The following is a 23,862-nucleotide window of genomic DNA, read 5'->3' on the forward strand; positions in this document are numbered from 1 at the left end:
GGTTCTTCATAACCATTTTTGTTTAGATTCCATATATATGTGTTAGCATACTGTATTTGTTTTTCTCTTTCTGACTTACTTCACTCTGTATGACAGACTCTAGGTCCATCCACCAAACTACAAATAACTCAATTTTGTTTCTTTTCATGGCTGACTAATATTCCATTGTATATATGTGCCACATCTTCTTTATCCAGTCGTCTGTCAATGGACACTTAGGTTGCTTCCATGTCTTGGCTATTGTAAATAGAGCTGCAATGAACATTGTGGTTCATGTCTCTTTTTGAATTATGATTTTCTCAGGGTATACGCCCAGTAGTGGGATTGCTGAGTCCTATGGTAGTTCTATCTTTAGTTTTTTAAGGAACCTCCATACTGTTCTCCATAGTGGCTGTATCAATTTACATTCCCACCAACAGTGCAAGAGTGTTCCCCTTTCTCCACACCCTCTCCAGCGTTTATTGTTTGTAGATTTTTGATGATGGCCATTCTGATGGGTGTGAGGTGATACCTCATTGTAGTTTTGATTTGCATTTCTCTAATGATTAGTGATGTTGAGCATCCTTTCATGTGTTTGTTGGCAATCTGTATCTCTTCTTTGGAGAAATGTCTATTTAGGTCTTCTGCCCATTTTTGGATTGGGTTGTTTGTTTTCTTCATATTGAGCTGCATGAGCTGCTTGTATATTTTGGAGATTAATCCTTTGTCAGTTGCTTTGTTTGCAAATATTTTCTGCTGTTCTGAGGGTTGTCTTTTCATCTTGTTTATGTTTTCCTTTGCTGTGCAAAAGCTTTTAAGTTTCATTGGGTCCCATTTGTTTATTTTTGTTTTTATTTCCATTTTTCTAGGAGGTGGGTCAAAAAGGATCTTGCTGTGATTTATGTCATAGAGAGTTCTACCTATGTTTTCCTTTAAGAGTTTTATAGTGTCTATACTTACATTTAGGTCTTTAATCCATTTTGAGTTTATATTGGTGTATAGTGTTAGGGAGTGTTCTAATTTCATACTTTTACATGTAGCTGTCCAGTTTTCCCAGCACCACTTATTGAAGAGGCTGTCTTTTCTCCATGGTATGTTCTTGCCTCCTTTGTCAAAAATAGGTGACCATATGTGCATGGGTTTATTTCTGGGCTTTCTATCCTGTTCCATTGACCTATATTTCTGTTTTCGTGCCAGTACCATACTGTCTTGATTACTGTAGCTTTGTAGTATGGTCTGAAGTCAGGGAGCCTGATTCCTCCAGCTCCGTTTTTCTTTCCCAAGATTTCTTTGGCTATTCGGGGTCTTTTGTGTTTCCATACAAATTGTGCAATTTTTTGTTCTAGTTCTATGGAAAATGCCATTGGTAGTTTGATAGGGATTGCATTGAATCTGTAGATTGCTTTGGGCAATATAGTCATTTTCACAATGTTGATTCTTCCAATCCAAGAACATGGTATATCTCTCCATCTGTTTGTATCATCTTTAATTTCTTTCATCATTGTCTTATAGTTTTCTGCATACAGGTCTTTTGTCTCCTTAGGTAGGTTTATTCCTAGGTATTTTATTCTTTTTGTTGCAATGGTAAATGGGATTGTTTCCTTAATTTCTCTTTCATATTTTTCATCAGTAGTGTGTAGGGATGCAAGAGATTTCTGTGCATTAATTTTGTATTCTGCTGCTTTACTCAATTCATTGATTAGCTCTAGTAGTTTTCTGGTAGCATCTTTAGGATTCTCTAAGTATAGTATCATGTCATCTGCAAACAGTGACAGTTTTACTTCTTCTTTTCTGATTTGGATTCCTTTTATTTCTTTTTCTTCTCTGATCGCTGTGACTAAAACGTCCAAAACTATGTTGAATAATAGTGGCGAGAGTGGGCAACCTTGTCTTGTTCCTATCTTAGAGGAAATAGTTTCAGTTTTTCACCATTGAGGACGATGTTGGCTGTGGGTTTGTCATATATGGCCTTTATTATGTTGAGGTAAGTCCTCTCTGTGCCTACTGTCTGAAGAGTTTTTATCATAAATGGGTGTTGAATTTTGTTGAAAGCTTTTCATGCATCTATTGAGATTATCATATGGTTTTTATCCTTCAGTTTGTTAATATGGTTTGCATATATTGAAGAATCCTTGCATTCCTGGCATAAACCCCACTTGATCATGGTGTATGATCTGTTTAATGTGCTGTTGGATTCTGTTTGCTAGCATTTTGTTGAGGATTTTTGCATATATGTTCATCAGAGATATTGGCCTGTAGTTTTCTTTTTTTGTGACATGTCTGGTTTTGATATCAGGGTGGCCTCGTAGAATGAGTTTGGGAGTGTTCCTCCCTCCGCTATATTTTAGAAGCGTTTGAGAAGGATAGGTGTTAGCTCTTCTCTAAATGTTTGATAGATTTTGCCTGTGAAGCCATCTGGTCCTGGGCTTTTGTTTGTTGGAAGATTTTTAATCACAGTCTCAATTTCAGTGCTTGTGATTGGTCTTTTTATATTTTCTGTTTCTTCCTGGTTCAGTCTCGGAAGGTTGTGCTTTTCTAAGAATTTGTCCATTTCTTCCAGGTTGTCCATTTTATTGGTATAAAGTTGCTTGTAGTAATCTCTTATAATCCTTTGTATTTCTGCAGTGTCAGTTTTTACTTCTCCTTTTTCATTTCTAATTCTATTGACTTGAGTCTTCTCCCTATATTTTCTTGATGAGTCTGGCTAATGGTTTATCAATTTTGTTCATCTTCTCAAAGAACCAGCTTTTACTTTTGTTGATCTTTGCTGTTGTCTTCTTCCTTTCTTTTTCATTTATTTCTGATCTGAGCTTTATGATTTCTTTCCTTTTGCTAAATTTGAGGTTTTCTTGTTCTTCATTCTCTAATTGATTTAGGTGTAAGGTTAGGTTGTTTAGTCGAGATGTTTCTTGTTTCTTGAGGTAGGATTGTATTGCTGTAAACTTCCCTCTTAGAACTGCTTTTGCTGCATGCCATAGGTTTTGGGTTATCGTGTATTCATTGTCATTTGTTTCTGGGTATGTTTTGCTTTTCTCTTTGATTTCTTCAGTGATCTCTTGGTTATCTAGTAGCGTATTGTTTAGCCTCCATGTATTTGTATTTTCTACAGTTATTTTCCTGTAATTGATATCTAGTCTCACAGCGTTGTTATTGGAAAAGATACTTGATACGATTTCAATTTTCTTAAATTTGTCAAGGCTTGATTTGTGACCCAAGGTATGATCTATCCTGGAGAATGTTCCATGAGCACTTGAGAAGAAAGTGTATTCTTTTTTTTTTTTTTTTTTTTTTTGCGGTATGCGGGCCTCTCACTGTTTTGGCCTCTCCCGTTGCGGAGCACAGGCCCCGGAAGCGCAGGCTCAGCGGCCACGGCTCACGGGCCCAGCCACTCCGCGGCACGTGGGATCCTCCCGGACCGGGGCACAAACCCGCGTCCCCTGCATCGGCAGGCGGACTCTCAACCACTGTGCCACCAGGGAAGCCCAAAAGTGTATTCTTTTGTTTTGGGATGGAATGTCCTATAAATATCAATTAAATCCATCTTGTTTAATGTGTGATTTAAAGCTAGTGTTTCCTTATTTATTTTCATTTTGCTTGATCTGCGCATTGGTGAAAGTGGGGTGTTAAAGTCCCCTACTATGATTGTGTTACTGTTGATTTCCCCTTTTATGGCTGTTAGCATTTGCGTTAGGTATTGAGGTCCTCCTATGTTGGGTGCATAAATATTTACAATTGTTATGTCTTCTTCTTGGATTGATCCCTTGATCATTATGTAGTGTCCTTCTTTGTCTCTTGTAATAGTCTTTGTTTTAAAGTCTATTTTGTCTGATATGAGAATTGCTACTCCAGCTTTCTTTTGATTTCCATTTGCATTAAATATCTTTTTACATCCCCTCACTTTCAGCCTGTATGTGTCCCTAGGCCTGAAGTGGGTCTCTTATAGACAGCATATATACAGGTCTTATTTTTGTATCCATTCAGCCAGTGTGTGTCTTTGTTAGAGCATTTAATCCATTTACATTTTAGGTAGTTATCGATATGTATGTTCCTATTACCATTTTCTTAATTATTTTGGATTTGTTATTGTAGGTCTTTTCCTCCTCTTGTGTTTCCTGCCTAGAGAAGTTCCTTTAGCATTTGCTGTAAAGATGGTTTGGTGGTGCTGAATTCTCTTAGCTTTTGCTTGTCTGTAAAGGTTTTAACTTCTCCATCGAGTCTGAATGAAATCCTTGCTGGGTAGAGTAATCTTGGTTGTAGGTTTTCCCCTTTCATCACTTTAAATATGTCCTGTCACTCCCTTCTGGCTTGCAGATTTTCTGCTGAAAGATCAGCTGTTAACCTTATGGGGATTCCTTTGTATGTTAGTTGTTGCTTTTCCCTTGCTGCTTTCAATATTTTTTCTTTGTATTTATTTTTTGATAGTTTGATTAATATGTGTCTTGGTGTGTTTCTCCTTGGATTTATCCTGTATAGGACTCTCTGGGCTTCCTGGACTTGATTGACCATTTCCTTTCCCATATTAGGGACGTTTTCAACTATAATCTCTTCAAATATCTTCTCAGTCCCTTTTCTTTTTCTCTTCTTCTTCTGGGACCCCTATAGTTTGATGTTGGTGTGTTTAATGTTGTCCCAGAGATCTCTGAGACTGTCCTTAATTCTTTTCATTCTTTTTTCTTTATTCTGCTCTGCGGTAGTTATTTCCACTATTTTATCTTCTAGGTCACTTATCCGTTCTTCTGCCTCAGTTATTCTGCTATTGGTTCCTTCTAGAGAATTTGTAATTTCATTTATTGTGTTGTTCATCATTGTTTGTTTGCTCTTTAGTTCTTCTAGGGCCTTATTAAATGTTTCTTATATTTTCTCCATTGTATTTCCAAGGTTTTAGATATCTTTACTATCATTACTCTGAATTCTTTTTCAGGTAGACTGCCTATTTCCTCTTCATTTGTTAGGTCTGGTGGCTTTTTACCTTGCTCTTTCATCTGCCACGTATTTCTCTGTCTTCTCGTTTTGCTTAACTTACTGTGTTTGGGGTCTCCTTTACGCAGGCTGCAGGTTCGTAGTTCCCGTTGTTTTTGGTGTCTTCCCCCAGTGGATAAGCTTGGTTCAATAGGTTGTGTGGGCTTCCTGGTGGAGGGGACTGGTACCTGTGTTCTGGTGGATGAGGCTGGATCTTTTTTTTCTGATGGGCAGGACTGTGTCTGGTGGTGTGTTTTGTGGTGTCTGTGAAATTATTATGATTTTAGGCAGCCTTTCTGCTAATGGCTGGGGTTGTGTTCCTGTCTTGCTAGTTGTTTGGCATGGGGTTTACAGCATTGGAGCTTGCTGGACGTTGAGTGTGGAGTTGGGTCTTAGCATTGAGATGGAGATCTCTGGGACAGCTCTCGCTGATTGACATACGTGGAGCTGGTAGGCCTCTGTGGTCCGATGTCCTGAACTCAGCTCTCCCACCTCAGAGGCTCAGGCCTGACACCCGGCTGGAGCACCAAGACCCTGTCAGCCACACGGCTCAGAAGAAAAGGGAGAAAAAGAAAGAAAGAAAAAAAAAAGATAAAATAAAATAAAGTTACTAAAAGAAAAAGTTTTAAAAATATATTATTACAATAAAAAATTAAAAATTAATAAAAAGAAAAGGAAAGAAGAGAGCAACCAAGCCAATAAAGGAATCCACCAATGATAACAAGCGCTAAAAAATAAACTAAGATAAACATAAAAATCAGAAACTGATCAGTCACAGACAGCAAACCCCAAGTCTACAGATGCTCCCAAAGTCCACCTCCTCAATTTGGGTTGCTTTGTTGTCTATTCAGGTATTGTACAGATGCAGGGTACATCAAGCTGATTGTGCAGATTTAATCTGCTGCTCCTGAGGCTGCTGGGAGAGATTTCCATTTCTCTTCTCTGCTCACACAGCTCCCGGGGTTCAGCTTTGGATGTGGCCCCGCCTCTGCGTGTAAGTCGCCTGAGGGCGACTGTTCTTCGCTCAGACAGGACGTGGTTAAAGGAGCCGCTGATTCGGGGGCTCTGGCTCACTCAGGCCGGGGGGAGGGAGGGGCACGGAGGTGGGGCGAGCCTGCGGCGGCAGAGGCCGGCGTGACGTTGCACCAGCCCGAGGAGCGCCGTGTGTTCTCCTGGGGAAGCTGTCCCTGGATCCCGGGACCCTGGCGGCGGCGGGCTGCACAGGCTCCCGGGAGGGGAGGTGTGGAGAGTGACCTGTGCTCGCACACAGGTTTCTTGGTGGCGGTAGCAGTGGCCTTAGCATCCCATGCCCGTCTCTGGGGTCCGCGCTGATAGCCACGGCTCATGCCCATCTCTGGAGCTCCTTTAAGCAGCACGCTTACTCCCCTCTCCTCGTGCCCCAGGAAGCAAAGAGGGAAGAAAAGGTCTCTCGCCTCTTCGGCAGCTCCAGACTTTTTCCCGGACTCCCTCCCGGCCAGCCGTGGCGCACTAACCCCTCAGGCTGTGTTCACGCTGCCAACTCCAGTCCTCTCCCTGGAATCTGACCTCCAAAACCCGAGCCTCAGCTCCCAGCCCCGCCCACCCCGGCGGCTGAGCAGACGAGCCTCTCGGGCTGGTGAGTGCCGGTCAGCACCGATCCTCTGCGGGAATCTCTCCGCTTTGCCCTCCGCACCCTGTGGCTTCGCTCTCCTCCACGGCTCCGAAGCTTCCCGCCCCACCCCGCCACCCGCAGTCTCGGCCCATGAAAGGGCTCCTAGTGTGTGGACACCTTTCCTCCTTCACGGCTCCCTCCCAGAGGTGCAGGTCCCATCCCTATTCTTTTGTCTCTGTTTTTTCTTTTTTCTTTTGCCCTACCCAGGTGCGTGGGGAGTTTCTTGCCTTTTGGGAGGTCTGAGGTCTTCTGCCAGCGGTCAGTGCGTGTTCTGTAGGGGTTGTTCCCCATGTAGATGTATTTCTGATGTAGTTGTGGGGAGGAAGGGGATCTCCACGTCTTACTCCTCCACCATCTTGAAGATCCTCATGGCTATTTAAATTTAAATTAATTAATGTTGCATAAAGAGTCGTTCTTTATTCAAACTGTCCAGACGGTCGCAGACTTATGATGGCTTGACTTAGGATTTTTCAACTTGACAATGGTGCAAAAGCAATGCACGTTCAGTAGAAACTGTACTTTGAATTCTGAATTTTGATCTTCTCCCAAGCTAGCAATATGCTGGACGATCCTCTCTTGTGATGCTGGGCAGCAGCAGCCATAGCTCCCTGTCAGCCACGCAATCATGAGGGTGAACAGCGGATACCACGCTGGACCCAGGCAGCCACTCTGTTTTTCACTTTCAGTATAACATTCAGTAACTTACTGGAGATATTCAATGTTTTATTATAAAATAGGCTTTCTGCCCAACTATAGGCTAATATAAGTGTTCTGAGCATGGTTACGGTAGGCTAGGCTAAGCTAGGATGTTCAGTAGGTCAGGTATATCAAATGCACTTTCAACTTAATGATAATTTCAACTTACAAGGGTTTATCAGGATGTAGCCCCATCGTATCTTGAGGAAGATCTACATCACGTTTTAGGTGCTCTGTAGCCACTTGTGGCTACTGTATTGGATGCATAGGTAGAGAATATTTCTGTCATTGCAGACGTTCTATTGGACAGCCCTGATCCAGAACATAGAAGAGCTCCATCTTTGAGAAACCTAGAAGGTTCCTCCGCTCCCTGGATCATTTTAACCCAATCTTACCCAAGACTTGTCCCTTTTCCTGTAGGTTGTTGGACTTCAGAATGAGACAGTTTTGGATATTCAGAAAGAGTATCTCTATAGGAACATTTTCTAGAAAAAATATCTTACATTTTCTAATAGCAGTCCATAGATTGAATAAAGGTAGCAAGTGATTAGATAATTATAATAATAGCAGCTATTTTTATGTGTACCTGCTGTGTTCCAGGGTTTTGTTCTAAATGGTATACAGTATTAACTCTCCTAATGCTTCATATTAACCCCATGAGGTATGGTACTGTACTTGTCCCGACTTTTTAGCTGAGGAAACTGAGGTGCAGAGAAGTTAATTAACTTGACTTAGGGTCACACATGGCTCCTAAGTGGTTGAAGTACTATTTGACAGCAGGCAGTGTAACTCCACCTACCTCTCCTCTCTCTGTAAATGGCACCACAACATCCAGAATGTTCGCCCGTGAGGGAGATAGCAAGCTGGTCAGTACACTGCAGAGGACATGCTACTTAGATGGTCAGCCTGGTCCATCTTATCAGTAACATTGGCAGATTCTAATGAGTTTTCTGTAGTCTGGACAGAATAAAAATAAAAAAACTTCTCAAAAGCAAGTCATGGTACTATAGAATGTTTGGGGAGATAATAATCTTCTAGATCAGAAGTTGGGAAACTAGGGCTGACGGGCCACATCCAACCTGCTGCCTGTTTTTGTAAATAAAGTTTTATTGAAACACAGACACACACTTTTGTTTGTCTGTCATATGTGGCTGCTTTTTCACTAGCAGAGTGGAGTAGTAACAGAAATCATGTGACCCACAAAACCTGAAAGATTTGTTTTCTGGCCCTTTACAGAAAACGTTTGCCAACCCTGTGCTAGATCACATGCTCTAAGCCTTTCAAAATAATTAGCCTCTTCCATTAGCAGTAGTGTTTTACAGTCAAATGCTCTACCACTGATCTATACCCCCAGCAGTAGCGCAGTTTTAAACTTGAGGAATGGCCCCAAATTGTCAAAAGGGACTGACAATTTAGTACTTTAATTGCTTTTCATCCTAAACGGGTGCAGCCCCTGCTGTGTGCCAGGCATCACTGAATTGATGCTGGCACTAAAACTTGGCACTAAAACACCAGCCCTCAAGTGCCTGCATTTCAATGACCTGACTATGCGCTTTATATGTGTAATTTCTGATAGGTCCCTTAGAGCTCCATGTGCCTGGGGTCCATCCACACGTACTTTTTGGTCTGTGCCTGCCCTTGTCAGAAGACGTCTGTACATAAAATGTTCACTTAATGCTGCTCTCTTTTTAAGATCATGGTGGAGTTAGGTAAAATAGTCAGAAAGTGTTAAAATTAAATATTCTTCATATTTCATATCCCATTATGAAGTTAGAATAAATTAAATTTCTCCAAAATGTGTCTGCCAGACATTTTAAAAATAACCTTTTTTCCCTGATTATAAAAAGTTATATATGCAGAAAATATGGAAGGATCTAACCACAAGAATGAGAGTTTCCCCTACAAAACCCCACCACCCAGAGGTAGCACTGCTAATATTGGAGTGTATTAAATTTTTTGGAAGAAGTTTCTGCCACATATACAAATGTTTCTTTTACCTTATTTTTTTACTGTGTCATTGAAAATGTCTTACTCAACTGCATTTTTCAGAGCTACTTAATATTCCATCATATGGATGTACCATAATTTACTAAACTATTTCCTTTTTACTGGGCATTTTTTAGGTTGTTTCCAACTGTTTGCTGTTATAAATAAAACATAATGACTGTCTTTGTTCATGAATCTCTGTTTGCATCATGGGTGTTTTCTTAGGATCAGATTCTCAGAAGTGCAATTACTGAGTTAAAGACTGTTACCATTTTTAAAGCTTATGAGATGTACCAAAAAAAGTCATATCATCCCTGACTTAACTTTCTCCCTGACTCCCAAAAAGACCATATAATCCATACCGCAAATTCATATAATCCTGTAGCAAACACTTAGTAACATGTATTAATGTTCAAAGACTTAATGTTAAAACAAAATGGAATGAAAACTGCAGACAAGCAGGAACACTTTCCAATGATATGTTTGGTGATTTGACACTTCTCTTAGGAATCTGCTCATTTTCCTAGGGGAAGCCTGGTTTGAATGCCCAGATATTTGCTCAGAGATGTCCCTTGGGTTCCTGCCTGTAATGAATAGAGTTTTCAAGCTCAATTAGGTATAAGAATGACCTCACAGGATTGGACACCCCAGGGCCTTGACACCTACTGTTCTCTCTCCAGGATGCCCCCCCCCCAGAGAGCCCCGTGACTTGTTGTTTTCAGGCAGGTCTTACACAAATGTCCTCTTTCAGAGAGGCCTCAGTGACCACCCTCCCCTCACCCTGCTCTCTTCTCTGGGTGACTCATCACTCTATCATCGCCTGGAATTCTAGGGGTTCATTGGTTTACTGTCTGTCTCTGAAATCCCGAGAGCAGGGTTTCGGTCTACCCCACCCACTGTCTGGTCTTGTTCACGTTATTCCGTTTCAGTAACTCTCACCCTTCGGGGTTGTGGGGTCGTCACGGTGACTCGTCAGCATCCGCCTTCATGTTTTGATGCGAGTATAATCAGCTTGGGTCACAGGGACGACCTTGAGAGGAACCTGTGACCCCAGGAGGCCGTGCGGGCCCTGAGGAGGGACAGCCCTGGTACTGGGGGGGTGTGGCTTGATCTTGATTCATCACGTTGGCTCTTTGTGTGAATCTGAGCCCCAGGCCACGAGCTGGTGGCCGCTCTTTCTGGGCTGCCAGCCCCTCCCTTTCTCACAGAGTAGCAGTGCAGGGTCCCCGCAGAGCCAGAGGGCCAGGCGGCGCCCACCCCCAGTTGTGGCGTCCCAGGCCAGTGCAATTAAGTACGACATCTGGCTTACGGGGCAGGACTTGGGCAGAGAGAAGAGTTAAAGTTGGGGCTGCACGTTGACCCCAGTACTCGCTATGCGTGGCGCAGAAGACGCCATTACCCAAATGTCAGCGATTGTTTTTTTATGGGAAATGTCACCTTGTCAGCGTGAGGAGTCTTAATTATGAAGAATTGCTTACGCAGATCTTCTGGGCGTAGGGCCGCTGTCTTTGCAGCCGGGACCGCCATGTGGTCAGAACAGGGACAGGTGCACGGGTTACAGGACACGATGCCTCTTCTCTTTTTCCAGGTCCAGCACCTACCGCCCCAAGGGCTTTGATGTCACCGTGAAGTACACGCAAGGGAGCTGGACTGGCTTCGTTGGGGAGGACGTTGTCACCATCCCCAAAGGCTTCAACAGTTCTTTTCTGGTCAACATTGCCACTATCTTTGAGTCGGAGAATTTCTTTTTGCCTGGGATTAAATGGAATGGGATACTTGGACTGGCTTATGCTACCCTGGCCAAGGTGAGAATAATGGGCGGGGATCTAAGGAAATGGATTGATGGGACAAGATTCTGAAGCCAGTCATTGGAGGGGCCAACAGACGGGCCCAGCTGTCCGAGGCAGTCGGTGAGATTCGCATATGATCGAAGGGTCGGTGTTCGCACAATTAACTTTATCTCGACGCATTTTTACAATTTAAGATGAACGGTGACGTTCTCGAACCTTCCTACAAGGTACACTCATAGCATCACTTTTTTCATTGGCCTTTCGTTTATTTTACTTGTCGAGTTGACAGGTGTTAACAAAAGCTGAATCACTTTGATTATGGTGTTTGTTTAGGGGTTTTTATTTGGGCAGGATTAAGAGTAAACACATTTATTAAATTCATACATTCACATAAAGACGTGACCCCGGAACCCCGGCAGGAAGAGGTGTCCCACCAGGCAGAGAGAGCACCGCGCTGCCTTTCCCTGACTCGGCGGCGGGAGCACAGGCAGCCTGCCAGCGCGCCCTGCGGGACCGCCAGCCGCTGGAATTAGCGATGCAGCGGGGAGATGGCGGGACCCTCGTTCTCATCAGCGTCAGAACCGTCACAAAACAGGGAAAAACAGGATTGAATGTTCTCCAGTTATATCTGTCCTTGACCCCACCCAAAGGAAGCAGTGTTCATGAGCAGGAGGTGAGGTGGGCTGGGAAATGTCCACCCGGAAGGGATGCCAGGGGCAGGCGGATCCGCCTGGACGGTGTCCCCTGGGCTCCGGGAGACCAGGGCAGGTTAGCATGCACACTTGAGGAGAGCTTGCCCCTCCTGGCCTGTAAGCGGGCACCCCGGCTCGGCCTCTCCTCATTCAGTTAGGCTTCAAGCCAGAGCTAAGTGTGGAACAAAGAATCGTGGGTGCAGAAAGGCCTGCTTTCTCTCCATAAGGACATTTGTTCCAGCTCAAGTTTACTAGCAAGCGATGTAGGGCAGCGATGACGGGGTGGAGATGGGCCAGTAGGCAGGGGCCGTTTCCCAACACTGTGGCTTCTCAAGGACAGAAGGCAGCCTGTGACGCCCTAGGCTGAGACCATTGCAAGGTGTCTGAGGCCTCCCCACAAGACAGACTTTGTAGGCCCCTGTTATCCCCCTTTTAGAGACGTGTGGACGGAGGGTCAGAGAGGTTTACCCCTTGCCTAGGGCTGGGGTAGAGCCCCCCTCCGTAGAGCCCCCCCTACGGAGCCCAGATGGCTTCTGGAGCCGTTTGTTTGCTCAGCACTGTAGGAAAAGCTTCATATGAGTTCCCAAGCTTGTAGCAACTTACTTTCCTAAGTGCTTTTCACTGACCAGGTGACCTCAGGCAAAATGTTTCATCTTCTTGTGACTCTGAAAATAAAAGATGTATGATCGATTCGATGCTGGTTATTTAGAGGAGGGTGGTGTGAAGCTAAATTGTCTGGAATTAACAGTATGTAAAACTTCCTTGAGAATAGACTGCTTTGAGGTCCTTTGGGGTGTCCAGACTCCCCACGTGACTTTTTATCTTTTCACCCATGAAATTCCAAGATTGCCAACTGTCTTCACTTCCTAGGTTTGGGGAGACGGTAACAGGATTTGTAGGAAGTGAAGCACGGCTAGAAACAGAACTGGCAGGGCGGTCTGGGTTGGTGGGCCCCAAGGGGTTTCTGAAATAGGCTCCCCGAGCACCCAGTGGGGTCATAGTGTGTGGTGGCCCCCGGCCGATGCCAGGAGCCTCTCATCAAGGATGTGGTCAGAACCACCTGTGGGGTCTGGCACACAACCGTTGCCTGGTTCTCTTGGGCTGGTCCTGGGCAGCTGTGTGCTTTTCAACCTTGAAGGATCCCCAGTCCTACTGAAGAATGACCTGACAGAATAATAATAGATCCTATCCTGTGTGCCGGGCACTATTCCAAAGCACTCTGTGTGTACCGAGCCATTTAAGCCCCAGAAGAGCTCTGGGATGTGGCTGTGACCCCCATTTTACAGATAAGGAAACAAAGGAGCAAGTCACACGGTTAGCAGGTGGGTGGTGGAGCCAGGATTCAATTCCGGGCAGTGTTTATCTCACTGCCTCTCAAGAAGGTGGACACAGACTCTGGGCCATCACCAGACCCAGCCCGTTTCAACAGGGGGCTTTGTCTCATTCCTTGACCCAGACAGAACCTAGTTAGACAAGGTTACACGTAGAGAGTGTACTGAATTCTGCAAGAGAGTCCACAGCGGCTGGGGAAGAAGCAGATAGGAGGCCAAATACAGATGAACTAAAGAAATGGGAAGGTTTCTGTCTGTCATAACACTCCTGTCACTCCCTCTAGAATTAGAGTTTTAATTCTTACAGATTATAAATAATCCTTCCTTATATTAACCGTAGGTGCTCAGAAGATGCCAAGCATCTATGCTGCTACAGTTTTTTTCATCAAGAACTAACCGTTCGTAGTAACCAACTCTAATGTCTCTCAGTTGTCAAAGCCAAAATCGAAACATAGCTCTTTGACCTTCCTTCCTGACCACCAGCACCTGTGACCCACCCCCAGCTAAGACCTGTTCACAGACCATCCCTCCTTTTCAGTCCCGGAGAAATACGGCTGGTCTCTGAAGGTGTGGTCACATGTGACCGAAGCACAGAGGACATTATTGACATAGGGCAATGGGGAATAATGAGCTTTTAAACTGCGGGAGAATATAGCATCGTTCGTTTCCCGGTTGCCAGAGTTCAGGAGACGGCCTGCAGAGCTAAGCCGCCTCCCAGGGTCCGGGATCTGGGATGTGACCTGTCCTCATGGGTCAGGCACCTGTCATTTGCATGACGGACGACTGCAGCTGAAAGGGGTGAATACAAACTCTTTCTGAAGCTGCAAAGGCAGCTCCTGGAGACGCTCTTCTCTCCTTACTCTGAAATGTCTAAGATTAGACTCCACCACCTACCTGGGTAACCCACTTCCACATCTCACGCCTGCCTCACAAGGCAGTCAGGATGGTAAATGGGGCAGCCTCTTAACAGCTTCCAGAAATACTATCTTATTTTTCCAACAGAGCCGCCATCCCAGAAGGAAAAATACCAAGTCTTAGGGAGTTCTGTTGGAGGTTTCTGAATCAGTGTACTTAATCATAAGCTTGTTGATTCCTTAGCCTTGAAAATACTAAATATAAAGAAATGCCATGTTGTGTACCGTGCCTGGTGCCTGCATGGGGTCACTCCTTGTCTGCACTGTGAGTCCTGAAGCAGCTGTGTGCTCTTCCCCGACCCTCCTGCAGCCATCAAGTTCTCTGGAGACATTCTTTGATTCCCTCGTGGCGCAAGCAAAGATCCCCGACGTTTTCTCCATGCAGATGTGTGGGGCTGGATTGCCGGTCGCTGGAGCTGGTACCAACGGAGGCCGTCTCGTGGGTATCTTTTCGTCTCAAAGGGGGAACATCAAAGATCAGTGGGGCTGCTCTTTCTGCTTTATTAAGATCCTGATAGAAATACTAGACATGTAGGCGTACATAGGTACTGTCAGATATTAATACTCCTTGTTTGAGAGCCCTTAAAAATGGATAAAAGTAGGTATTATTTTTATCTTTCCTAATCATCCTGCCATCTCATAAGATGATTCTCATTGCTTCCCAAAATTCCTTTATTTTTTTTTTTATCCCCATACCTTTTTTTTTTTTTTTCTCAATTGGGGTCTAGTTGTCTTACACTGTTGCTTAAAGTCAAATTCCTTTAAAGCTTTTTAAAAAAATGTTCCTTGGAAAGGTAACTGTTTTTGTTGGGTGTGGCAGGGGCCCATGAGAACCAGTGGGGTGGGGTGGCAGGTGGGTCTTACTGCTGGGGAGGGGAGGCAAAGGGGGAGGACTGGGATTTCATAAATTTGGTGGGGAGACGGGGACACCTGTACATCCTTTCTCTCGCTCTCCACACATGCACACACACACACACACACACACACACACATACCCATACACACATGCATACACACACATGCACACACATACACACATAGACCCCCCCACACACACAGACCCACACATATACACACATGCACACACATACACAGCTATACAAACCTACACATACACACTTACATACACACATATACACATGCATACACACATGCACACACAGACCCACACATATACACACACATGCACACACACAGCTATACAAACCTACACATACACACTTACATACACACTTACATACACATGCATACACACACATGCACATACACAGCACACACATAGTGAAGCAGAATCAACACTGTGAACATGCCATAACCCAAGTGTCCTCTTGATGGGCCCTGCACCCAGACGTCTAAAGTAGGAGGTGATGGGGAGAATGTACATGAAGGGGCCCCCCCAGGGCGGGTGATGTTGACCCCTTTGCTCTCCAACTATGAAAAGCAGGCTCATCTACTTTGATTGCTAACAATACACCTGCTCTCCACACCTTTTTAATCACCTTTTCAGCGGAGAGGGTAGCCTAGATTTGTGGGATCATGCTATACAGGTGTGCAAAATGAAGTTTTGGTTAGGGAAGCTCTTTTGTTCTGCTTTCCATGCAAATGTGCAGGGCGGGAAGTCATCCTCTGTCTTCTGAGGAACTAAATTTTTGTCAGTCTGTATGGTTTACAATTTTACTGCATTTCTTTGCCAGTGGCCGGGGTGGGGGCTGGAGGGGAGGATCTCAATATTGTGGAACTGGAACTGTATGTACTAACTTTAGATAAGGGAAACCATCAAAGCATCCTGATTAGACTAGGGTATAAAAGTCTTTGATCTTTGGATACATGGCCCCAGAATGTTCCCTGTTTAATTTTCAGGTGTATGTATTTATTTATAACATCCCAATAAATTAAAAGTACTAATTCTAGTGAAGTTTTGCCTTATAAGAGCATGCTTCTCTGTGTAACTTGTTACATGCCTGTATATTTTTTTCTCTTATACCTGTAAATATTTTCCATCCCAGGTCCTGGGTGGAATTGAACCAACCTTGTACAAAGGAGACATCTGGTATACCCCTATTAAGGAGGAGTGGTATTATCAGATAGAAATTCTGAAATTGGAAATCGGAGGCCAGAACCTTAATCTGGACTGCAGAGAGGTATTTCCACTGTGTGATCTCTTTGTGTCTACCTGTCTGTGTGTGCCTGGGTCACTTAAATATTACAGCTGGGATCTGAATATGAACTCAGAGGGTACATTACATTGCAAGATAAATCAAAAGTTCATGACATTAAAAGTTACAGGGCCTTTTTGTAGATGATTTTATACCAGTGATCCGCCCCCCCCAAAAAAAAAAAATTGCTTCCCTTCAACTGCTTCTCTTAATAGAGAGGAATTAGCCTAAAATGGTGAGTGAAGAGAACATCCGTATCATCTTGGCCTGATGGTCCCTGATCTCTGTTCTAGACAACGAGAAGGAAGCAGGGTTTTATCAGTGTAAAATGGGACTAAAAATAAGCAAAATGAAACCAGAAGTAAATCATCAGCTTCATCCTCCATTCACAGCTAATCCCCCTTTCCCCCTAGTATACAATTCTCACTCGAAGAAACGTGCTCTAAAGATGTGCATGGATTTTGATGGTGCTCAAAGGAGGCACATGGGCAGAGCTGGGAGACCACATCTCTCGTTGACCTCGTTCACAGCCTCTTGCTGCAGTTTGGCTTGTTTGTGGCACATGATGACGTGCTTATGAGGATCTGAGGGAGACTTGGTCCCCTACAGTATTTTCAGAACGGTTTACAAGAACCACCAGCATTTCATCTTACTGTACTCTTACCTGTCATCACTGCCTTTCAGTGTAACCGTCACATGGTACCGTAAGTTCTCATATACGCAGAGGCCTCTGAAAACACAGCCAAAGCTTGATAAAGGGATGGTCCATTCCACTGGGATGGTGCTTCAGTCCTAAGTCCACAAATCTGTTTATTGTCAAGAGGCATTTATTTGCCATTGAAGAGTCCAACGATAGAATCAGATGGGAGGGCCTAAAATGAAGCACAGACTCTGCACGTGTGTGCGTGCGTGTGCGCGTGTGTACGTGTTTGTGTGCGAGAGTGTGTGTTGGAGAGTGTAAGCATTTATTTGGAGGTTTGATTCTCGTATTCCTGGTTCTTTTCTGCCCCCCACAATCAGCCAAGCTTGCCACACAGAGCAAACAAAAAAACCCAGAACATCCCACCCCACCCCCCAGCATTTCAGTGTGCGAGCTTTTCTTACACGTACAAGTGCGAACAAACTAGATTATATTTAAATTAACTTTGTTTCTAAACTGAAATCAGTTTTACACTTGAAAAAACAGGGATCAGTTGCTGTATTTCAATTTCTCAAAATTCTTCACTCCTCCCACCTGCTACCTAAACAAATCCTTATTTCCTTTTGACCTGCTTGGTGTATTTGGTCCTATGACTCATGGGTTTTTGCCGTAGAAGCAGGAGGATTAAGTTGCCCACGACTCAGTCCATTCCTGGGCCGCCTTGCTCGCACAGTTATGTCGCTAGAGGTTGGGTGACTGCTCTGGGCTTGGCCCACTGACCTCCATTCTTCCCCCTTGGCCACATAAAGAATGACAGAGGCGGGGGCAGGGCTGGGGATGCCTCTGTGTGTGTGAGATTCTCTTACTGAATGTGGCTTTGGTTCCATGCTAAATGCAAATATGGGGTGTCTGTTGAAAAACTGTCCTTCCCCCTCTTTCTCCAGTAGCAGGGTACTAGAGACTTGATTTCTCATGATTTGTATAAAGGACATTTAATGTATCATTTCAACCTCTAAAGACAAACGGGTCTTCCCTCTTCGGGGGACCCTTGACAGGATCTGGCCACTGCTGAGCGAGAGAGAAGCCCTGCAATTAGGCTGTTGATTTCGGTCAATGTCGCTGCCCTTTGCTGGCCTCGGTTTCTTTGTCTATAATGAGAATGTTGGGTGGAGGTACCGTGACAGCCGAGCGCGCGTATCACAGATCCACGGGGACGGCGGGCTGGAGCCGTGCACCGACGCGGGTGCCCTGTCGCTCATGTGCGCTCCCCCCACCCCCTCTCCCGTTCTAGTACAACGCGGACAAGGCCATCGTGGACAGTGGCACCACACTGCTGCGCCTGCCACGGAAGGTGTTTGACGCCGTGGTCGAGGCTGTGGCCCGCACGTCTCTGGTGAGTCCTCGGGATGCTGGGTGAGCCTCGGAGGTCACAGCAGGTCATGACCGCATACTGGGGAGTTACCACCACGTAGTCTGAGAGTCTCCCTCTGAGGATTTTGAGGGGGTTTTCTTTTAATGATTACTTATTCAGTTCACAGTCTTATGCTTTGATATTCGCCAGCAAATGATTCCTTCACGTTAACCCCAGAGGCCTTGGATCTGAAGGGGCGACGCTTTTTAGTATTTCAAATAACATTGCAGTTAGCATAGTACTTGTGTAATCTAAGGGGGCAAAGAACCACTTGGTAATATGCTATATTAAAGTAAATAGTAAACCAGGAATATGTTTGTAGGCTTCAAAACAAACCAGAAATTGCACTCCCTTTTTTGGCCTTCCTGCAAGCTCTGCTGGGATTGTAATTCCTCCTTCTGTAAAAGAATGAGATTCACCGAAGATGGAGGGCAGTCCTCCAGTGTAATCATTCTTTTATGGCCATGCTTTGAAATACCATTAAAATCACGGTCAAGGACAACATGCCTTTTGAGGGCCTGGTTAACAGTATTCCCAGTGCGGCCCCACCTTTCCAGTTAGTTCAAGGCAACAGGAGAGACCACAGGGCATGGTGTGGAAGGACCGCGGCCTTCAAGGGCAAATGGAATTGACTTTCCTCCAGCTCGCTGAGTGCCTGGGGAGGGCTCCTGTGCCCCTTGAGAGCCCACGTGGGGCTGTGACGAGGGGCGGGCTTGAAAGCCTGGCTCAGTATGTGCTCGGTCAAGAAGAGCTTCTGTTTCACGTCCAAACCACAGAGCTACTACTGTTTGTCTCGGCACAAGATGAACGTTTCTCTCGACTTCGTGGGTGTCTTCAGAAGCATCTGTTCACGCAGGGCTGCCCTGGCAAAGTGACCGAAAATGAGCGTCTCCTGCACAAAGTCTTCATATTGGCACTGACCCCAGTTGGGGCTGACGGTCCTGCAGCTCCACCGGGCTGGCCGAATCCAAAGAACGATTGATAGGAGACACACGGCAGTCGCTTTGTTACAGGTGACAGCGGAGCAGGGGAAGGAATGGGGCAGGGTTTTGCTCGTCCTGGACCCGAACTTGAAAAGTCTGAAAGTGCTGTCGGAAGAGCAGCAGGGAAATCAAAAGAATACAGAGGGGAAAGCAGGAAGAAACAACACCGAGGCCCTTTGTGAACTGAAAGGTCAAGGGAGCAGAGGACAAAAAAAGGCACAGCAATATATGCCTTTTTTGTCCACTGCGTGTCTAATATCTGCTGAATCGGAAAAAAATGGCAGGTAACATTTTTAGTGCCTTAAATTTAGAAAACTGGGCTGGAAACGCAGAGCAATCTGCTGCTTTTTACAGAGTGAAAATGTCCTCGGTGAAATTAACACGAGCACCTTCAGATTTCATATTCTGAGCTCTGAGTGTTTTACAACCGTCCCAGGGACATTCTGGCAGCAGCAGCGTGGGACTTCAACAAGCCCGTGACCAGCCTGGGTCTCTGCAGAGTCCGTGACTTCAGCGGGGACCAGAGGGGCGCTAGCACTCCTGAGGTGGGCACAGCATGTGTTCGGCGGTGCCTGACTGTAATTAAAGCATGAGAAGGAACGCGAGTACAAAATTTGTTTGCCTAGTCTAAAATTATCCTCTGATTTCAGTGCCTCCATCAGGAGGGAGAGGCCTGGGCAGGATGTTTGTCTTGAGCAGGGAAAGCGCCACAAGGGTGGGAGCCGTCTCTGTCTCACTGTGCGTGGACCAGAGACGTGCGTGTTCTTCCTCTCTGCTAGGTTCATCTCAGCTGGCTCTCTTGGCTTGGGTTTTCTTTCTTAGTTAAGGAGAGGACTGGCTTTGAAGAGTTAAACATCACACAAATGCCGGGCTCTGTCTCTGGGCCTAGATTCTTCAGATGAGATTTTAGAAATGAATGGTTGGTAGGTCTGTAGTTCTTTTGTATTATTGAAGTATAGTTAATTTGCTATGTTGTGTTACTTTCAGATGTACAGCAAAGTGATTCATTTATACACATACATGTATTCTTTTTCAGATTCTTTTCCGTTATAGGTTATTGCAAGATATTGAATATAGTTCCCTGTGCTATATGTAGGTCTGGTTTTTTTTGTTTGTTTGTTTTTGTTTTTTTGTGGTACGCAGGCCTCTCACTGTTGTGGCCTCTCTTGTTGTGGAGCACAGGCTCCGGACGTGCAAGCTCAGCGGCCACGGCTCACGGGCCCAGCCGCTCCGCGGCACGTGGGATCTTCCCGGAGCGGGGCACGAACCCGCGTCCCCTGCATCGGCAGGCGGACTCTCAACCACTGCGCCACCAGGGAAGCCCTGTAGGTCTGTATTTGTAAATGACCCTGGTGGGGAGTTCTGTGTTTGGCGGGGACCTGGGCTTCCTTCCTGCCCAGCTGTGGCGCCCTTGTTAGGTTAGGCCCAGTGCTTCTCCCTCTGTAAAACCCAGAAGTAGGATGACACCTGCTGCAAATTGACTTCTGACTTTCAACTCTATGATCTGAATGTCCAAACTCTCCCCCAGGACACAAGGCTTGTCCCCCAGGGAGGCTTTGCAGACTTGCAGGCACCTCTTTGGAGGCAGACGGTCCCCCATCCAGTCCTGAGCTGTGCCTTTTAGGCAAGTTACTTGGCCCCTCTGAGCCTCATTCTTTAGCTGGAAATTGGAGCTCTGTGCCCTCTGTGCAGCCCTAGCCATGCTTCACTTTTCCTGGAATCCAGCAAAATGACTGCCCCACCCCTTCTTAACTCATCCAGCAAGGGGTTCTTCCCTGTGATACATATTTCAAACTGGCTTCATTCTTATAAAATATACAGGTCTATGAAGGCCAGCATCAGAGACTTTGCAAATCAGCACTGACAGTTTCAGTGGAGAACCTGTGATGGGTGAAGAGACCGCAGGAGCTCCCTCCTGGTGGTCTGCCCCGAGGGCGGCGGCACATGTGCCTGCGAGGTCCTGAGCAGGCAGCTCTCAGTCCGTATTCGTCCGGGGACACCCAGGTTTCTCACTTCCTATCTTCCTTGACCTCTGCAGCGCCCCTGCTCGCCTTCCTTACCTGTTCTCTCAGCTTCTGTAACACCTCCTCCCAGGACCTCATCTCATCCCTGTTTTCCTCTTCATGGGGGTCTCCTTTGCTGGTCCCTTTCTCAGGGTGGGTGCTACGCCCCTCTCTTCTCCCTGCACCCTCTCCTAAGCCATCCCATCCATGGCCACACCATCACTTCCCATCCATTGGTCACTGACTTTCACATGCATCTGTCTAGCCCAGGCTGATTCCCTGGAGGTTAGACTCAAAGCACCAGTGACCTACACAAATCCCGCTTGGATGCCTTAATCCCATCCCATGTGCCACAGCGCTCGGATCCCTGATAAAGGATCTCTGATAAATGCACGATGGTGCCCCTAGGTCCTTTCCAGCCTCATCTCCTGCCCCTTCCTGTCCTCTGCGCCAGCCTCCATGGCCATCACGTTGTCTAGTGGGACAGGTTCCATGCTCTGCCTGCTCTCCCCACCACATGTGCCTGACGCCCACCTGCCCCTCAACTCAGCTCATGTGCTTCTTCCTCAGGGACCTTGACAGATACCCCTTCCTCCCAGTCAACACTCTTCTAGCTCCACCCCACATCCCCATCACATGCCCTCCTAGCTCCTCCCCATCACGTCCTCCTAGCTCCTCCCCCTTCACATGCCCTCCTAGCTCTTCCCCTGTCACATGCCCTCCTAGCTCCTCCCCTGTCACATGCCCTCCTAGCTCTTCCCCCATCACATGCCCTCCTAGCTCCGCCCTGTCACATGCCCTCCTAGCTCCTCCCTGTCACATGCCCTCCTAGCTCCACCCCGTCACATGCCCTCCTAGCTCCTCCCCGTCACATGTCCTCCTAGCTCCTCCCCGTCACATGCCCTCCTAGCTCCTCCCCGTCACATGTCCTCCTAGCTCCTCCCCGTCACATGCCCTCCTAGCTCCGCCCTATCACATGCCCTCCTAGCTCCGCCCTGTCACATGCCCTCCTAGCTCCTCCCCATCACATGTCCTCCTAGCTCCTCCCCCATCACATCCTCCTCTAGTTCTGACCTGAGCAGTGCAGTGTGCTGGGTGTGTTAAAAGAGACACATCCAACATAGTCCTTCCCTCGGGGAGCTGGCGGGAACAGGGCAGGCCTGCTCTGGAAACTTCACTGGGCCTGCTGAGAAGGCACAGAAGTAATCTGTAGTTAACTTGCAGATTCAGCAGTTAGTGGAAAAGCATGGTTGGCATTGCCCTTCTGGTCCCCGGATGAGAGGCACAGGTGAACAAACATTCTGCATTCTCGGCCATTCACTTTTTTTACCCGCGAACATTCCCTGGGTCTTTCCTGTGGGCCAGGTGTTAAGTCTATGAGAAGGAGTTGGGGGGGCAGGCAGCACACCTGTGTCATTAGAAGAATCAGATTCCAGTGCAAGAAACGGAAGTTAACCAATCACACCAATAAATTTAAAATTAAAACTGCTACAAGAAGAAAGGCCAAGGAGGAGAGATACATGGTGGAGTACCAGCACTGTGGGGGGAAGTCACGGAAGGCTTCCTGGACAAGGTGGCATTGGAGGTGAGATCTGGGGGAGGAGAAAGATGTTCCAGAAGAGCAGAGAGCCCCCGCAGGGCTCTGCACCAGTAGGAAGCTTACTGGGCTCAGGGAATTTATAGGGAAGTTAATTCCCAAAAGGGCCTTGAGCACCACATTTAAGATCTGGTCTGTCTTCTAAAGGGTATTGCCTACTACAGTGTGACCTTGGGCGAGTTATTTCACTTCTCTGAGCGTTGGTTTCCTCATCTGTAAAGTGGAGGGGATGACGTTACTGCCCTGAGGTGGGTGTTTGAGGATTAAAGTACTTAGCGCTGCGAAGTGCTCCTAGCAGTGTGCCTAATACCAGTAAGTCTTCCACATGCCTCGGTAGTTTTAATAGTTGTGATTTTGTCCTCACCATCACTCTTCCAGAGGACTGATGTCTTGCTTTGCGTCCAAATTAAGCAGTGTTTATCACGATGGGCCTCTGGCGAGGTAATGAGGAGAGCTGAGAGCTGCTTCCTGTTGTTGGGCCAGACTCGTCATTGTTTGTCATGTGATCTTGTTTTGTCTAGATCCCAGAATTCTCTGATGGTTTCTGGACGGGGTCCCAGCTGGCATGCTGGACAAATTCTGAAACACCTTGGTCTTATTTCCCTAAAATCTCCATCTACCTGAGAGACGAGAACTCCAGCAGATCATTCCGCATAACTATCCTGCCTCAGGTATGAACTTGGACTGTGTTTTCTCTTTTTAACATAGAACGTGCAAAAGTTAAGCACTTCGTGCATAATGAGAGCATTTCAATATCACAGCTGTATTAGGTAGCAATTGCCACGATAATGCTGCGTAACAAACAACCGCAAAATCCAGTGGCTTTAATCAGTGAGCTTATATTTCTGCTCGTGAGTCTGGGCAGGTCTGCCGGTCTCGGCCGGCTTGCTCACATGGTCTCTGGTCAGCTGGTGGTTGGCCTGGGATAGGTTGGCCTTGGCTTCGGATGATCTCCGACGGCCACACTTGCGTATCTGGTGGCTCGATTGGTGGAGGGATGGGGCCATTGTCTCACCACCCAGCAGCTGCCTCAGACAGTGGCAGCAGGATTCTGTGAGAGAGAAAAGAAACCCG

General features: G+C 46.2%; 1 protein-coding gene across 2 annotated transcripts in view; it reads left to right on the forward strand.

Annotated features, from left to right (window-relative positions):
- Positions 1–23,862, forward strand: part of BACE2 (beta-secretase 2) — an 87,999-nt gene that overhangs the window by 40,381 nt on the left and 23,756 nt on the right. For both annotated transcript variants that reach the window (XM_059064708.2, XM_067035146.1), the window contains exons 3-7: positions 10,860–11,076; positions 14,309–14,437; positions 16,005–16,139; positions 18,086–18,187; positions 23,310–23,459. In XM_059064708.2, coding sequence (XP_058920691.1) covers positions 10,860–11,076; positions 14,309–14,437; positions 16,005–16,139; positions 18,086–18,187; positions 23,310–23,459 — 733 coding nt within the window. The remainder of the gene's footprint in view (positions 1–10,859; positions 11,077–14,308; positions 14,438–16,004; positions 16,140–18,085; positions 18,188–23,309; positions 23,460–23,862) is intronic.

Source organism: Kogia breviceps, chromosome 5, assembly GCF_026419965.1.
Source record: "Kogia breviceps isolate mKogBre1 chromosome 5, mKogBre1 haplotype 1, whole genome shotgun sequence".
Lineage (NCBI taxonomy): Eukaryota > Metazoa > Chordata > Mammalia > Artiodactyla > Physeteridae > Kogia > Kogia breviceps.